This window comes from Capra hircus, chromosome 17, assembly GCF_001704415.2.
Source record: "Capra hircus breed San Clemente chromosome 17, ASM170441v1, whole genome shotgun sequence".
NCBI lineage: Eukaryota > Metazoa > Chordata > Mammalia > Artiodactyla > Bovidae > Capra > Capra hircus.
Genome location: NC_030824.1, coordinates 17,985,587 through 18,003,249, shown reverse-complemented (window position 1 = coordinate 18,003,249; position 17,663 = coordinate 17,985,587). Strand labels below are relative to the sequence as shown.

The 17,663-nt window shown below is 58.2% G+C and overlaps 1 protein-coding gene across 2 annotated transcripts in view; it reads right to left on the bottom strand.

The window, feature by feature from the left end:
- Positions 1,072-17,663, bottom strand: part of MLXIP (MLX interacting protein) — a 58,870-nt gene continuing 42,278 nt past the window's right edge. The window contains exons 2-17 of one of the 2 annotated variants that reach the window (XM_018061302.1): positions 17,525-17,631; positions 16,881-16,966; positions 15,313-15,402; positions 14,738-14,779; positions 14,261-14,432; positions 13,511-13,600; positions 12,876-12,967; positions 11,249-11,915; positions 10,680-10,801; positions 10,365-10,581; positions 8,733-8,860; positions 8,083-8,187; positions 7,848-7,975; positions 7,588-7,711; positions 6,416-6,545; positions 1,072-5,866 (exon numbers count right to left, since the gene is read on the bottom strand). In XM_018061302.1, the coding sequence (XP_017916791.1) occupies positions 5,745-5,866; positions 6,416-6,545; positions 7,588-7,711; positions 7,848-7,975; positions 8,083-8,187; positions 8,733-8,860; positions 10,365-10,581; positions 10,680-10,801; positions 11,249-11,915; positions 12,876-12,967; positions 13,511-13,600; positions 14,261-14,432; positions 14,738-14,779; positions 15,313-15,402; positions 16,881-16,966; positions 17,525-17,631 (2,422 nt within the window). In that variant the 3' untranslated portion in view covers positions 1,072-5,744. The remainder of the gene's footprint in view (positions 5,867-6,415; positions 6,546-7,587; positions 7,712-7,847; positions 7,976-8,082; positions 8,188-8,732; positions 8,861-10,364; positions 10,582-10,679; positions 10,802-11,248; positions 11,916-12,875; positions 12,968-13,510; positions 13,601-14,260; positions 14,433-14,737; positions 14,780-15,312; positions 15,403-16,880; positions 16,967-17,524; positions 17,632-17,663) is intronic. The other variant, XM_018061303.1, reaches the window with a different exon arrangement.

Sequence of the window (17,663 nt, the reverse complement as noted above, 5' to 3'; positions counted from 1 at the left end):
GCTCTGACCCACGTGGCCTCGCCATCTCAGAAACGACTGATGTCTTCCTCTATGAAATGAGGAAAACCACGCCACTGACTTGAGAACTGTCCAGAGGTGGCCCATTGCTTGACGCTGAGGCAAGCAGGCTCCAGCGTCCTGGCCTCTTCCCTCGAGACAATCTGTTCCCCCTTTCCCCACATCCAAACCCTCCCTTCTTCTCCTAATTATGCCCCAAGTATCTTTTGAAATTCCAGACCTAACATGTGGCCAGACTCAAAAAGCTAGAAGAACCCACTGATTATCTCGGTGGAAACCAAGTTCCTTTTCGCCCCTAGGAGTCCATGAACCACTCACCCATTCGTCAGGGGCCCCTGATTCTCAAGGGCCCAGATCTTGCTTTGTGTCATGAAGGTGTTTTTCCTCGGGGAAGGCGTGGGGGTTTGATCAGACAAGAGCCTGCGTATCAACCCACTGCATTTTAGTCAAGAGATACGGATCTGAACAGTTGTTCAGTGAAACAAGACAGCGGCTCTGGAGAGGGGCCGGCAGCCCAAGAGGCCAGCACAGCTCACCTTAAGAGTCACGCTGCCCAGGCACAAGGAACTGGGGGGGTTGGGGGGGCGGTGGGCGTGGGCAGAGGAAGATGGGAGGGCAAAAAGAAGGGCTTTTAGATTAAGCAGAAATCATCAAAGTTCTCAGCACAACAAAGGGACATCTCTGCTGGTCAACTTTCCAGCATCTTCCGTGTATGGTATTGGGTCGACAGCCAGCAGGGAGGCCCCTGCCCCCTGGGGCACCATCATGACATAGACCCCGCTGGGTGCTAGCCTAGGGCTGGCCATGCTGGTGGCAATCTGTGCTTTCTGGGAGCTGGATGTTCGCGATTTCACGTGACCCTGACGACCACCCTGTAAAGACTCCAGGGTGGCTGCCGTTTGCCCAAGCGCCACGTAAGGAAACGGGCACTTTGTTCAACACCTGGGAAGGCTAGTATGAACGAGCCAGGCGCAGGCACCCCTCTGCCCCTATCTCATTTTATCTCCTCCTCCACTGCTCCGACTGGGTTAGCAAAGAACACATGCCACAGGCTTTTCCAAAAATACGGCTGTTTATTGTCTTGGATGCAAATATAGTTTGGGAACTGCATTGTAGTGTTGGATACAGCTGGTGGAACCGTGCTTCTCAACAGTGGAGCATGAACGACCGAGCTCAGGGCGGCGCAGGCCTGAGGGAGCCTGCCGTGAACAATACTCTTCTGGGGTTTTGCTTTTTCTGCCCACGAGGGGTGACTTGTCTCCTGGGTGGGGAGCCCTGACACAGTCACCGGAGAGCATAACAGGGAAAAAAAAGAAACGATGAACCATTTATACCGCGAGCTGAAACCCGAGAAAGGAAAAGGTGCTGTTTCAGCTGTGGCATTACACAAGCGAAACAAGTGGTGTGAACAGATTCAGATAAAGCGGCCCTGGGTGCCGCGGCCCGCCTCCCTCATGAGAAACACAGCCTGGGCTTCGCGGCTCCCCGGCGGAGCCCTGCCTACTTGCAGCTTCAGGATGTTGACTCAATGGACACGCCACCAGACTTCAGTTTCTCCTGACCCTTTCCCCGACCTCGGCCCTTGAGGGAGGCCCATCTCTATTTTAGAAACCCAGGAGAGAATTCTTCAAAAGAGTGATGCCCAGGGTTGATTCTGGAACCAAAAGTTTGACTGGGGGATGGAGGTGAATTTTGCTACATAATCGTTAAGAAGTTTCACAAAAATAGAATTCCATTGAGTAAACACACACACACAGGCTTGTGCAAGCACACACACGTACACACACACACACAAAGCCAACAATCAACAGGAAAAGTTCCCTTTTCTTTCTCAAAGGCTGATTTTTCATAAGTCTCAACAGAAAACAGTAGCTCCCCCTGCCACGGGGTGAGCAGGGAAGGCCAAGTCCCTTAGAAGGAAAAGAAAATCCGGCAGGTGATCTGTGTGGAGGCACCCGGGGGGTCGTAAGGCTTCTCTCTGTTCCTGGAGCCCCTCCAACCCCCAAACCTGTCTGCTAGACGGGTTAAGGCCATGGCAACCACCGACATGTATGACATGTTGAAGGTTCAAGCTCCGCCACCCTCCACCCTTGCTCCCCTCTCCTGTCACCTTATGTTCAGATGAGGTGAAAATCCCCTTTTAAGATACGAGGCGCTGGAGCACAGAGCAAAAACCCACAGCCCATTGCTCCTCGTGCGCCCACATCGGCGCTCCTCGGCTCCCTTTCTGGGCAAGCTCACCACCTGGGAGGCACTTTGCAAAGCTGCTCCAGCGAGCAGTGTTCTAAGCCTGCCCACCAGACGAGATAAAAACCCAAGTGGGGCAGGTCAGCCAGAGCTGGGCCAGGTCCACACTGCGCAAGTGTGAGGGAGGCCCCATGCAGATGGGGCCCCCTGGAACCCCCCACCACCCCAGCTCCACCCTGACAAGCCCTCGTTTAGCTGCACCGTGAAAACCGGTGACCACCTTGACAATAACAGCGAGCCTGCCACTCAGGATTCTTCGAGGCGCGCAAAGAGGGGAGGCCCAGGCTGAGAGGACACAGGAGTGCTGTCTGGGATCACACCCTCCTAGAGAGGGCGGGTGCCTGTAAGATCACTGCACCCCTTCACCTGAGGCCCTCCTCAAAGGAGTCGGCCCCACCCTGTGGTGCCACGTCCCCCTGGAATCGAAGTTTCTCTTTCTACTAGCCGGAGTGAAAGAACCTAGAGAGTGGACCTGTCTGGTTGGGAAGGCGGGGTCGGGTCGCTAGGACAGAGTGGAGGGAGCTGAGTGTACGGGGTCGCCCGTGGCACCCCACCACCCCCTCCCCAAAGAGACCCAGTGCTCACATCAGCACCGACTCCTGATGACAGGACTCTCCCTTGTGCCCTGAAGACCCCGGAAAGCGCCTGCCTGCCGGTTTGGGGACCTCCTCGGTGTGCATGCGGGGTGACCGGTTGATGCGTAACCTGCCTGAGACAGAAGCAGGGACAGGCCGGCCGACCTCAGAAAGCCCCGCTCTTTTCCTGCGTTTCCCACTCGTCGTCAAAGGGCAACCAGCGGTAGGAAGGGAGCTGATGGCACAGTAAGATTTCACAGAAACACTTTCAGAGACTGTATGCCAGGCAGGCGTTTTTTTTTCCCTTTCAGACTGATTTTTGTATCCTCCAAAATCAGCGTTTTTAAGTCTCTTTTACAGGAGAAGAGATAGGAGGCGGGGTGAAAGGGAGTGTAAACAAATCAGAGCATTCACTGGAGGCAGCTGGCAGAGCAGCCCTGGGGGTCCCCGCACCCCGGCTGGGGACCCCAGGACAAAGGTCAAAGCTAGGGCCACCCCCACCCCCCCGCCCCGTCCGGCCAGACTCGGTGGGCAAGACTCCCAAACAAGAAAACTTCCGGAGCAAGAAACAATTGTGTCTGTGTTAAGAAATACAGCTTTGTGGCCCTATAGCCGTGATACTGGTGAGCACCAAGAAAAACGGATAAGTAAATATCTCAAAACATGCATCGAGTTAACCGTCTGCTGGGACACATTGCATACACACACCCGCACATGCGCGCACCAACACACAGACACACAGACACATACACGCGCGCCCTTCAATGCCTCATACAACCTAACAGCTTTAAATATTTAAAAAAACAGAATCGTGAACATTAAATCAGCCAAAGGGCAGGAGAGGTAGGCCAAAGAAGCAAGAGGCCAATTTTATATCCCATGGAGCTAAAAAAAAAAAGACTCCCAACATGGGGTGGGGAGAAAGCTATTGATCTCAGAGAGGTCGTGGCTGGGCCAAGCTCCACGGCCGCCCACGCAGTGGACAAAGGCACAGGAACGGGGTGCGGCTGAGCGCAGGACCCTCTGCAGCCCCTTGCGGCCGGGAACGTCTCTGATTTTCCTTTGTTTTCCTTTCGAGCCTCGCAGTGCTCTTCCCCCTTGGAGGGAGACCTCGTGTCCACCCGGGGGGAGGCTGGGCTCTCATCCCACCTCCCAGGGGACACGCAGGGCTGGCCCAGCCTGTCCTGTGCCCGCCCCTCAGGAGAGCCATCCGAAGGCCTGTAAACACATTTTCTGGGGAGGCAGAGGGGGCCGCTGGGGCGCTCCTGACAGGGCCGGCGCACAGATGAGGGGATGGAGGCAGGGGCACGACTGGCCACCCGGGGAGGATCCCCCTCCATCCTCCCTCAGCGGAGGCTGAGGCGGGGCTGCCCCCGGGGCACCTTCCACAGGCCTGCAGGAGCCAGTGGGAGCCTCCTAAAGGATCCGAACTTCAGCGGGTGGCCCGCAGCAGCCCCGCCACAGATCTGCTAGCCCCGCAGGACTCCTGGCCTGGCAGCGAGCAGCCCGCAGCAGCCCCGCCGCAGCTCTGCCGAGCCCGCAGGACTCCTGGCCTGGCCCTTGCTCGGGCAGGTCTCCATCTCAGGCAGGGAGGACAGAGGTTGAAGGGGAAGCCTGCTGGCCTCTGAACTTCACAGCAGGACGTGAAAAGCACATTCTTTAAATGAGGAGGTAGCCCTGGCTGGGCTTCCTGAGTGTTAGAGAGCATCCTTCTGCCTGGAACTGCTCCCGCAGACATGGCGCGAGGAGGACTGGCCCGGGGCCCCCTCCTCCAAACCCTTCCAGGTGTAACTCCCACCTTCGGAAATAGCCTGCTGCCCCCACAGTCCTCTGCATGGACCAAAGCGGAGTTCAACTCCTGACTGTCTGATCCGGAGCCGCCTGGAGACAGCTCCGAGGCAGCCACCTCGGAGCTCTGTGTCGACTGGTCAATTTCTGCCTCCAAACGCAAGACAGGGCAGATGCTGGGGGTGCTGGCATCTTTGGTCCAGGAACTGGGATGGATGGGCTGGGGCTCCCGGCTGGACAATCCAGGTCAGGGGACCCGGTCGATGGCAGCACCGTGGAGCCTGGTGTTTCACACGCTGCACCCACAGGGCTAGTGGTGTCCATCAAGCACGGCTGTTCCTGGCTTAGAAGCAGGCGGGGTGTGAGGGGGCAGGGCCTGTCTGAGTCCCCGCCATGATTCCTGGGTTGGTGCCATCGTGACTGCCGCAACGCCAAGTGGAACCAAATCCACTTGTGAAACAGACCGTAGCATCGCCCGGGGGATCTCCAGGACTGAAGCAGCTCCGCGTCACTGGTGCTTCCATTATCCTCTGGGGCACACACACCCACTGCTTTGCACACGTGCTGTAGGGTTTCCCGGCCCTGCGAAGCCCGAGCCGACATCCGCTCTATTAGGTCAGAGTCAGGGGAGGAAGGAGGCCTTCCAACAGCCCAGGGGTGCCAGAGACGCGACAGGAGGGCGCGTCCGACAGCAACTGGGAAGGACCCTCACGCGTCCTAACTTGGGGGAGTGGGTGAGGCCTCCTCCTGCCCATTGGCTCCCTGCACTGGTGCCACGCCCCCTCCCCCATCCCCCCGACACCCCCCCAGCAGGACAGGACAGGGAGGGGCGGCGTCCCCTCGTTTCCCTTCATCTGGGCTTCTCTGAGGCGAGGGGAGGTCGGTGACTGAGGTCGCTGAGTCAGAGTTCACAGCAAGGGGTTCCCAGAGCTGGGCTATTGCTGTTGGCAGGACCCAAACCTGCTTCAGACCTGAGCGCAGCATTCGGAGCGGCTGGGGCCACAGGAGGAGGCTAGGAGGCCCTGAAGCGGGAGAGGTGAGGGGTGCGGCCTCCTCTCCGCGGGTGGGGAAGGGTCTCCTCGGCATCCCATGCGGCCACGTGTCCACTAAGCGCTGCTAGGACTCCCCGGCTCTCTGGCTGATTCTGGTGACAGCCTCTGCTGCCTGCTCGGGGAGCTGGGAAGGGTCTGTCAGGATGGACGTGGTAGTGCTCAGGTGCCGGAGGGTGTTCAGCACGGCTGCAAGACAGAAGGGGGAGCCTGCAGATGCGGCCTGGGGGAACCAGCTCCGAGCCCCCGAGAGACAGAACACGCAGTTACACGTGTACACCCCAAGGGGCGATCCTTCGGGGCCCCCCAAAGCAGGACAGGCATGAACCCCAGGGGAGCCTCTCTGCTGAGGTCTGGACACACACCTCTGCCTTTAAGATGATGCCCAGTCCTATCTGCCACCCTGCAGGAGAGTGGAGCATACCCTAAGCTGTTCCTGCTTGTCCCTGTGACCTGAATACACAGCTTTGATCCTTATTAGAAGAACTGAACATGAAAGTGTATCTGAAAACAAACTGATACAAGGCCAGGGGAAGAGCAGGTGCTCAAAAGACACAAGCTGGATCCGATCATCAGCCGGATACACGGAGACGGCAGAAGGCCGAGGCGAGGCGCTGCACCCCCTGACCCTGCAGGGCCTCACCCTCCTGCCCCAGGTGCGTGCAGACCAACTACGGCGGAGCCTGGGTTTTCTGCAGCCGCTTCCATGGCTAACACCCCCATGCAGCCCCCACTTACTTGGCCTGAGGATGGGCAGGGAGCAGTGCTCGTCCAGCCAGGACAGCGCCGTCCGGTGCAGCTCGTCCAGGCTGCTGGTAGACACCACGCCCTTGAAAGACTCGAACAGTGGCTTGATGATGACGCTGAACTGCACGGTGCTCAGGTTAAAGAAACCATAAGCAAGCACAGAGAGCGCGGAATCCAGTCACAGGCGTGCCCGTGACCGACACCCCTCGGGACTGGCAAGGTGTTGTACACAGCTGGGGAGGGGGATGGAGGGGTGGGGAGAGATGGCCCTAACTGTTCCTGCGCTCAGGCTGTGACCTCAGTCCCTGCTCTCAGCCTGATGCCGAGGAACCTGCCACTGACCAGAGGTTCCGACTTGTCCCAGCTCCACTCAGGGACCAGAGCAAAGGGGGGCTGGAGCTGGTGTCGGTCGTCTCTTCCTGTAGAACCCGCCCAGGAGCGCACACGTGGATTCCCCCACCCTCGCAGCCCTCCTCCCTGTGAACCCCTCCTCAGCCTGTCAGTCCCATGGGCGGGGGTGCGGCGGCCGACCCTGCACGTGTGCCCACTGTGCGTGCACTAGGGCACAGCAGAGGCTGGGTGGAGACTGACAGGGCCAGAGCCGTCCCCTGTAAGGGCCCTGCTGCCATCTGGAAGGCCAAGTGCTGGGAGGCCTGGGCCCCAGGGACAGAGCCCAGCACTCAGGCATCCCTGCCTCGTTAACAGCTGTCAAGGGCATGCGGTACAAACCCAGAGAACAGCCTGGAGGAAACCAGCTTCAAATCCAGGCTCTGTCACCCAGTCGCTCTGTGAGCCCCCGTTTCAGGTGGCAGGACAGAGCTGATGCCGGGACGTGCCAGAGCAGATCCCACCTCCTGGCTCCCACCAGCGGCTCCAGCCTCCTCTTCCCTTCTCAAGGACTCGGCAGTGCAGAGCAGGCCTGTTCCGTGTCCCCGGGAAGCCCTCAGCCAGTACACTCACCAAGGACAGCCCCCTCCAACACTGCAGGTATGGCCAGGGCCCCGTCTCTCTTGAGACAGAAACTAGCATTACCTGTCTTGACAAACTCAACGACAACCATTTAGAGAGCCTCTTTCTAAAGGAACCGAAGGGTCAGTGTCTGCTGTTTCAGGTCACGGGTTGTGGGCATGCGGGGGGAACGAGCAGAAAAAACTCAAAGATACAATCCAGAACTTCCAATTCTGCAGAGTCCGGCTTTTCACATATTCGTCAAACATGTCTCGCATGTGATCAAACTGGCGCCGGGTGACGGGGACGCCCGTGGCAGGGAGCAGCTGCTGGCAGGAGCTGAAACGACAGCAGGAGTCAGGGGAGCTTGGCGGGGGTGGGCGTCCAGCAGGCAGCCCCAAGAGAGCGAGGGGAGGAGAGGAGGTGGCGGAGGACAGAAGCTGCCTCTACCAGCCCCGCCTCCCCCCAGCCTCACAGGATGGTGGCGTTGAGCTCCTCGATCTCCTCTCGCAGCCGCCGGGCCTCCTCCTGCATCTGACTGCGCTCCTGCTGCAGCTTGGTGATGTACTCCACGGTCTTCTGCAGCGTGATGGCGTGGCTGGTCTGCAAGGGGCCCGGGTCAGGGCGTGCAGCACACCAGGCGCCCCCACGTGCCAGGCCTGTCGGTCCCCGTCCTGCCCGCCCTCTCCCCGACCCCCACAGCCACTCACCAGCTTGGTGTTGTTGGAGATTAAGCTGTTCAGGGTGTCGAAGCCCATCTTGATGTTGAAGCGCCTCTTCTGCTCGGCTGAGATGTGCTTCATCTGCCGGTTCTGCTGGGGAACCGGCCCGTCACTGCGCCACAGGGCCCCCTCCCCATCCCCACCCGCTGCTGGGGAATCAGCCCGTCACTGTGCCACAGGGCCCCCTCTCCATCCCCACCCGCTGCTCAGATTCTCTATAGAGAGGGATGTGGAAGGAGGGGGTGACAGGGAGCTCAGAGGCTCCAGGAGGAGACAAGAGGGGACAAGATGGGGCTAGAGAACCATCCCTACAGAAGAGAGCACAGTGAGGGCCTGGCGCTGCAGATCCGGCCCTTCCCAGCCACCCCCACACCTCAGACCTGGTTGTGACAGCTGCCACCCCTGCTCCACAGAGCTTGGGGCCACTGTTACCACAGGGCTGGGGGCAGGTGGGGTGGGGAGGAGCCAACATGCTCAAAGGCAAAGCAGTGAATGTCCCCATTTCAGGTGTGGGACACCTGTCAGGTCCATGGGCCTTCCCAGCATGTCTCCAGTAGAGACGTAGCTGTCCCCATAGCCCCTGGGTATGCTTCTCCCTGCTTCCCAGCCTTCTGAGGGAATCAAGACCCAAGAGGTACCTTTAAAACAGCCACGTTTTTGGGGTCTGCAGGCAATTTCCCTGAGCAGTTGTTCTGGGGGGACTGAGGACTAGGGCTCTGCTCGGACGCGCATGGAGAGGCCTGTCCTGAGTTCGGGCAGTCCCGACCTGGGAAGAGCAGAGATTCCCCTTAGAGACCAGGCTGTGCCAGCCACCTGGGGACTCAACCACAAAGGGAAACACACTCTCAACCTCCCAGGGTAGCCCAGAGCAAAAACTAGGCGAATCCTTGAAAGCATCTCAGGGCGGGTGCAGCGAGGCGGTCCTGCCAGGTGCAGCGGTCACAGGTCTGGGAGAGAAGAGAAGCCCACCTCCCAGGGCACCAGGGGCCCCTCTGCGTCTGCAAGGCTGTGGTGCTCACCCTGGGTGGCAAGTACTTCAGCTATCTGTTCTTTGAACTCTACGTGTGTGTTTTCTTATACTGCTTTCAATTTTACCCACCCCAGAAATCTTTTAATTAGGAAAACAAATGAGCTCTTGTACCCAGAAATAACTCGGTGGAGGAAGCCTGTGGCCCCGGCTCAGGAGCTGCCCCCAGGAAACCCCTCCCAGCCCTGCTCACAGCACTGACGCGCGGATGCCTGAGGCTCTGTCCTCTTGACACTGCTCTCCTCCCTACCCTGCTCTCAAGCCTCCAGCATGGCTCTGACCTCTGGGGATCTGCCTCAGTGGACAAGGCGATGTTTTCCTGAGCCCCCACATGGCGTTTCAGGGCCCAACCCATAGCCAGTCCGTGCCTGTATTTTCCCAGACAAGGATCCTCATTCTTTAAAACCTGTCCTCGGACGAGTCCCTGTCTGACCCCTGTAAGCAGAGAGCTAGCTCCCTGCTCACCATGTTCTCTCCACTTCAGAAAGATGCTTCTGCAGAGGGCTCTGGGAGCCACCACCCTGGTCTTCTCTAAGACAGGAAGACACTCTGGTCTCCCTTGCCGAGGTGGCATCTGGCTCCACCCCTCCCCAACACCCCCCGCCCACCCCCACCAGCAGCAGAGTCTTGGGAACATCATTTCCCAGACCTCTCAGACCTCACTGGGCAATATCAGTCCTACCCCGGCCGTCTCACCAAGCGAAGTCCAAGCCAGGGAGGAAGGAAGGGGGCTCCTGAGGTATGCTGCCAGCACACAGGCCAGGGACAACCAGCCCAACCCAGACAGGCTGGGGGCGCCCACGGCCACAGCAACCACAGGTTTGCGGTTTCTGAAAACCGCCAACGAGGACCGCTCAGTCCCTTTTGTGGATCAGGACTGGCAGCTCAGAGCCAGGTCTCTTTTATTTAAAAAATTTTTTTTTGGCATGGCATGTGGGATCTTAGTTCTCCGACCAGGGATCAAACCTGCACTCTCTGCAGTGGCAGCACAGTCTCGACCCCTGGACCAACAGGGATGACCCCATCAGTGCGAAGCCCTTCTGAAGGAGGCTGAGCGGTGTCCCCGTGCGCATAAGAGCTGCCGGCACCACAAGGTGCTGGCGGCTCTCTCTCATTGATCCTGCGCTTAGCCTAGGCCACCAGCAGCTTCGGATCCCTCACCACCAGGCCTGGCAGCCCAGGCTCCACCCGGGTACCCTTAGCAGCCTCCCCGGTCCAGGAGCGGGGCCCCTATTCCACTCACGTGGTCCCAAGCGGTCCAAGCGGAGAGCTGAGTCACTGGCGCCCACGGCAGGGACCTGGGCAATGCCCCCGTGCAGGGGGCCCTGCTCACCCTTCACCAGGGAGTCGGGCACCGTGCTGGGAGGGAAGAGCCGGGACACGGGGGCATGCTGGCTACCCGGGCCGGGGCCGAGGTCCGTCACCAGGATGCCGCTGGGGAACTCTGTGACTCCAGGAGCCTAATGGGACACAGAGGGAGGCCACCCCTGAGCACAGCTAGGCCAGGTGAGGGCCATCCGAGGTCATAAGATGTTGAAGGCCTGTCCCGGCAACTCACCCTGGTGAGGGCAGCAGGCGCGAGGACCACGCTGGACTGGGACACGGTGGAAGCCAGCATCCCTTCTCTCTTCAGAGGGCCTGACGTCATGATCACTGCCTGCGGCTGGCCTGGGAAGGCAGCTGCCGGAACAAGGGGAGGTGAGGGCGGAGCACCTGCTGTGCACCTGCTCCTGACACGGGTAATGAACCTGGGCCAGCCAGGCTGCATGGGGGCTTGGGGGGGCGGGGGCCTCAGGAGCAGCACACGAGCCCTCTGCTGCCACTGAGACGTCGTCCCCTCACTGTAGGGCATGGAGAGACAATGCTAGATTTTTGCAACTTCTCCTTGGTGGGGACAGATTACAGACCCAGGCAAGAGATGACCAGGGCCACGTTTTTTTCCACACTGGGTTGAGACTGGAAGAACACCACAGAATAGAAAACAGACTCGATCTACACACATCATCTTTCACAACGCTTCTGCTTCCAAGATCACGACGTGTGTGTGTCATGAGTTTGCTAGCCTTGGGGACAGGAAATGTCCTGGGGGGGGGGGGGTCACACTTGCCTTCCCCCCACCTAACTCACCTGGGGTGAGGCAAGCGTTCTTCAACACCACGGACACTGGCTCTGGTTTGGGAGCAGGCACTATTTTGGGGGGCTGCTTGTGCCTCCCCCCAGGCAAGGAGACAGGCTTGGGATGCACAAAAGTCATACGGGGTTGGGGAGGCCCGACGGTTGGTGGCTGGGTGACAGGAGACAGCGCCAGGCCATAGGGGGACCCGGAGGGGGGTGGATAGCGCGTGGTGATAATGAGGCCCTGGCTCTGGCTGAAGGTGGTGGCAGAGGCGTCATGGGTGAGGGTGGCAGAGGCCGTGTGGGTGATGACGGAGGGCGACTTGCCAACTTCGGCAAACTTCTGGGGCTGCAGGAAGGCGGAGGGAGTTGGGGGGTTCAGGGCAGTGGCGGGAGGGGGGCCTAATGGCAAGACAGGGGAAGGAGGTGGCGGGGCGGGGCCGGGCGAGAGCAAAGGCATGGTAAACACGGGCAGGAAAGGCTGGGGGCCGCTCAGGGGCGGTGCTGAGGGACCCAGGTCTGCGGGCTGGATGAAGGGGTCCCCAGGCTGGGGCGGGTGTTCACAGCCCTGCCCACTCGTGGGGTCCAGGGCAGAGGCTGCGGGGGGCGCGATGAAGCTGTCGGGGAGGCTTGCAGTGGGGAGAGTGGTAGGGAGAGCGGTGGTTGGCAGGATGCTCTCCTGAGGAAGGAAGAGAAGAAGTGAGCAACGAGTGCTGAAGTCACACAGCTCACCACCACTCTCCAGCGCGACACGCCATGGAGCCCAACACGTACACTGCGTGTCTGGGACTCAGCCCCGGGCAGAGGCCGGGGACTCCTAATCTGGGGGAGATGGAGCTGGGTCTTCCCAGGTGCCGGCAGGGGTCTTGTTTCCTTTGGGGACTTGTGATAACACAGGGCTCAGACACAGTGACTGTCTGCATACACTTGGCTCACAGCCTGGGGATATCCCGTTTCTGGAGTCCGGCGGGGTCCCCCCAAAGTCCCTGCTATCTTCTGTTACAGAGCAGGGGCAGCCTGGCTCACAGCTGCTCAGGAGGCTCCCCCAGGACACTGTCTCGTATCAACTTCTAAGAAGGTCAGGTCTTCCTAAAAGGGAAAGGCTATAAGGAATCAATTGTTCTGGTCTTGGTCACTATAGAATAAGCTCTTCCCCGAGCCAGATGGAAGCAGCAGGGGCCACGGCACACTAACTAGATACTAACTGAGAGCCTCTTAAGGGCAACGAGCCGTGCCTCCTTCAGCTCAGCGGCCCCAGCTCCTGGTAGCCAACTTGTGCTGAGTGCGTAGCAAAAAGGAAAAGAAATACAAGGAACTTCTTAGCAACCATATTTTTCTTTGCTATCTCACTGGTCCTTTCTTTTTTTAAAAAAATTTATTTATTTTTAATTGAAAGATAATTTCACTGGTCCTTTCTTAACTGGTCAAGACAAAGCTCGCCACACACAGGTTATCTGGGGCCTTAGTGGGGAGCATACATTTACTGAGAGCGTCTCCCACCTTGTGGACACCTATGGATGCTCTCTAGGAGGGCTAGAATAACTTCTCTACACATTATATGTGAGTCCAGCACACTTCGCTGCAGAGGTCTGATGACTGGAAGCCCGGTGCCCTTTCCCTTTCGCCAAGTTCTCTCTACCTGAGCAGGTGGGCTGTTGGGATCTGGTGCAGGCGTTGAGGCGGGTGCAGGCAGCATGGAGCCAAAAATGGAGCGGCTGGAAGAGAAAAGGTCTGAAAGACAACATCGGGGGCCTGTGAGCTCTGTGTCTGTCATTTCACTGAATTAAGATCCAAACAAACTGGGCACTGAACCCCGCCTTACCCAGAGGAATGTCATGGCAGAGGGCACCCCTCCACCCCCACTGAGGTAACTCTGCTGAAACAGGCCCTCTGATTGGAGCTGTACATGCTGGCAACCAGGGTGGGCTCTGAAACACCACCAGGCCTTGGTGGCACCTGCGTTTAATGATGGCGGGAGCTCGAGGATCATTTCTAACTGCAGGGAACCGCAAGGCGGCAGCTGTGTTGCCAGCGCCCCCTGCTGCCTAGAGGGAGAACTGCTTACAGTCAAGGCCGAACCTGGGGCTCTGGGACCCACAGGGTGAGAAACACTGCAGGCCTTGCAGCTACTACCCAAAACAAAGCAACCTTTGGACGAATTCTAAGACCGCTCCCTGGCCCATTCTAACAGTTCCCCTCTATGAAAGGGAAGCCCGGTCCACTCTGTCCTGGGCAAAGGGAGACGCAAGCTCTTTCTCTGCCTCAAGTCCTCACCCTGGAAGGGCTCAAAGGTGTCCATGAAGTCCAGGTTGGGCTGCAAAGGAATCAGCCCAGGTTGAATCATGTCTGCGTTTCCCAGGTGTGCTGTTAGAATAAAAAAGGAGACAGAGGGATTGTCTGGCCTTCTCAGTCCATGCTGTGGGAAGGTATCAGGGGCCCAGGTTGGATCTTCCGGGCCCTACTTGCATTCTCCTGGGAACAGGAGGAAGGTAGGCCACTGGCTAGGATTTCTCCAGGGGGTTCATGGGCATTCTCCACCCTCAGAGGATGGAGAAGAAAGTGAGTTTGCAGGGGAAAGGTAAACTGAGTATCTGGGAGCAGATGCTCTGCTGTGAACAGCTCTGCAGAGACCCCTCGGTGCTGACTTCAGTCCATGGGCTCCTCCTGGAGGGTTAACTGGATGGCTGCAAGCTCCCAGGTGAGAGGCCAAATGACGAGTGCAAATGATTTTCTCGAGAGTGAGTCTCAGCCCTGTCACTGGCCCCAGGCCCATGTCTTCAGGTGAGGGGACAGATCAGAAATGTGAAGCTCATTCAGACCAAATCCCCACTGTTCCCTGGCAGCAGCACCATGGGCCCAATGGGGACCCCATACAGCAAGGAGGTCGGCCACGCCTTCTCCTCAGAGCTGCCCCCAAACAAGCGGCAGAGGCTCAGGGATGGCCCCAAAGCAGAGCCTGCCCTGGGGACTCCTCCTGGGGTGGAGACAGCACCCTTTTCAGTCAAGGGTCTGGGGGCGGGTTACCTATTTCACGGGGGTTGGGCCAGGCCACGGGCGGGTGGGAGGAGAGTGTGGAGAAGAGGGTGTCGCTGAACTCCGACATGAGCATGTCCGTGTCCAGCAGCGTGTCCTCCTCCATGGGGACTGGCGTCTTCCAGCCGTCCCGGTGCTTGTGCCAGTAAAGCATGTCATCGTCCTACCACCAACGGGGGAAGGAAAAGCCAAACGGGCACCGGTGATTCGCGAGTTCTCAGTCAAGTCACGCTGGGGAGATACGTGGCCCAGTTTCTCAGAGCAGCAAGGGCTGCCAGGTAAGAGACGAGGCCAGGGGATGGGGACCTGCAGAGAACTGGCTTCTTTCCTTTATGTCCCTCCTCTGGCCCCAGGGAGAGTCCATGTCCCCACCACCTTCTACTGCGGTGCTGGGCCAGCCACGTCACTGCTGTTTCTTGTGAAGGGGCAGGTCCCATGAGGGTCCTCGTGGCCCCCACACTCGCTCACCTGGGCCAGGCTGGAAAGGTCCTCATCCTTGTGCTGCTGGAGCTGCAGAGAAAGGGGAGAGGGACAAGGTGGTCCCCCAAGGCCCAGAGCGGGGACAAGGCCCTCAGCCTCTCCTCCCTGGAAGAAGATCACTTTCAGAAGCATCTAGGCCTTCTCTCTCTGGGAGGAAGGTGGCCAGAAGGATCCTGCCACTGCCATCCCCAGGCTGAAGCTGGGCTCAGAGATTCCTGACCAGCGTTTGTGGAATAAACAGCCCCAGCTCCAAGCAGGATAGACTGAGAACAAGGTCACACAACCAAAGCAGGTCACCACTTGGGCTGGGCTAGAACGAGGGGCTGCAGGGGCAATGATGGGGGGCGGTGGGCAGTGGGTGGACAGCTCTGAGCCAGAGCCTCAGGGGTCAGTGTACTGAGTAAATATGGGCTGGGGTCCTTTTCAAATGTATTCGGCTGCACCGAGTCTCAGTTGCGGGATGTAGGATCTATATAGTTCTCTGACCAAGGATCGAACCCGGGTCCCCTGCCTGGGGAGCACAGCGTCTTAGCCACTGGACCACCAGGGAAGTCTCCAGATACCCTTTTCTTGAAGTAGGTTCTCCACTTGTGATACTCCCGGATCACAATCTCTATGCGGCTTTTCCAGTACTTTCCTTCTGTGGTGATGGCCTGTGGGAGAGACGTGGGGCAGAGGGATGAGGCGGTATTGGGTTTTATTCACAGAGCTCACCCTGCTAGCAAACAAGCGTCTGGCTCCAGACGTCAGGCCTGGGCAATCCAGCTCTGAGTCGCCAACTGGTTGCCTGCAGCTTTATCTACAGAGTGTGTTGGCCTCTTCTAGGCCATGCTCAGCCTCTGAGTGAAGGTGAGCTTCCACTAGGTTATCGTACCCCCCCAAGATAACCTAGGGGACTTTGGGGGCCCAGGGTCCAGAGGTTGGACTGGAGTAAGGCTCAGATAAAGTGCTAGGCAGGGGAGAAGCACAGAGATCTCGGAGCTGGAGGAATTGCCAGAGACTTGGGCTGGCTCTCAAATGCCCTGAGGCTCCGCCACATTTCCAAAGGGTGAAAACAAACAGCCAGTCACAGAAGGTTCCAGCAGAAAGTGACCTCCAAGGTCCAGCTCAACCTCCCCACCATGCAGCCCCTTTCACAGTTATCTCTGAATTCTGGTGACCAGGAATCATGACAGCCTCAGAGAGACCACCTCACTTTCACATTTGTTTCTTTTGATGGCTGCAGAATATTAAAGCAAGTCCCAGACATCCTATCATAAATGTCATATAATTTCACCTAAAGTACTTCACTACGTGTCTTAGACAGTGAAGAATCTCCACAGTGAATAATACAATACTATTCAGTTCAGTCCAGTCGCTCAGTCGTGTCCAGCTCTTTGCGACCCCATGAATCGCAGCACGCCAGGCCTCCCTGTCCATCTACCAGACCTAAAAAGTGATGAGATTCTTTACTACGGTCTGATACCAGATCGTGTCCCTTGGCTCCAAGCTGTCTTGTGTTAGGTTACCTTCCAAGGTCTCCCCTTTTCATCGTAACAGTAAGACAAGCTTGGACGAAACTAAAGCAATACAGAAGAGTAGAAAGTGAAAGTGGAGTCTTCCCTCCTCACATAATCCCACAAGTCAGGGTTCTGTATATCCTTTGACACATTTCCTACACATGTATAATCACACAGATACTCGCTTCAAAAAAGTAACCTGAAGATACTAAAACACTGTTGGGCAACTTGCTTCTTTTCATTTCCTATGTCTTCACCATCTTTCCCTCTCAGTTTATGTAAAGATCTGGAGGTCATTCTTCAGTGGTTAAAGATGTCTGCCTTGTCCCCCCCACCGCCTCCCCAGCTGACTTCCAGAGAAGCACCGAGATTAAAGGAAAGCAGAGGGTAAGTCTTGTTTGGAGGAAGCCCCAAGTCCTTGGATCAGCCTGGCCTGAGAAGGGGGAGCCTCTGCGGGGTATCAGGGGCCACGTGCCCCCACATGGCCGTCGCATCTCACGGTGTAACAGCCACCAGGACGCAGCACCCTGAGTGCTCTGCCCCGCTGCCTTCCTCGGTGGGGATCCAGCCCTCGCCCCGCCCTCGTGAGTCACCGCCTTCTCCCGAGTGAGGGCCCATCATCTGCCAAGTACCTCTGGCCGGCGGTGCTCGTCCACTTCCACAGAGCCGTCCAGCGGAGTGACAAAGTGGCACACGGGGTTCTTGCGCTTCTCCAAGTCTGGGTGGGGAGGGGTGAGACACTCACTGAGGAGCCCAGCCCCGCTGTCTACACCCCGCCCCTCGGGGGATCCTCAAGTGTTCTCCTCTTGGAAAATGAGATTTGGGGAAATAAAGGGTCCAGGTCAAAGGAAAAGACTCTCTCGGTGATGCGGGAGAGAGAAAGGGAAGTATGCCCGATCAAGAGGAAACACCAGCCTAAGCCTAGGGGGCCCCCGGCGCGCTGGTCTCCTGCAGGAATCACCAGACCCCCCAGCACCCAGGCCAGCCGGACACAGGCCATGGGCCGGGCCTGCACCTTCTCAGGCCCGCTGAAAACGGGGACTGTTCCGAATGTCACCTCTCAGCTGTACGCCCATCCCTTCCCCTCTGCATCACAACACTGAGCCTCCTGTAGACACTTGGATTTGGCTTGGTTCTCCTATCTCCACAGATTGCCTGAGAGAGACTTCTGTTTGACACACAGGGTTCCAAGGCCTGGCTCCAGGCCCCAAGTTGCACAGGCCTCTCGAGGGGGGCAAAACCTGCAGGGTCGTGGGTCCAGCCACGCAGCACTTACACTGCATGTACCAGGCCCGCCAGATGGCGTTGTTGAGCCGGATCTTGTCTCTCCACTGGAGCTTCAGGCCCTTGAAATTCTTCCACTTCGGAGACACCAACTTCCCACTGAAAGGTAAAATGAGGATGGGGACACTCAG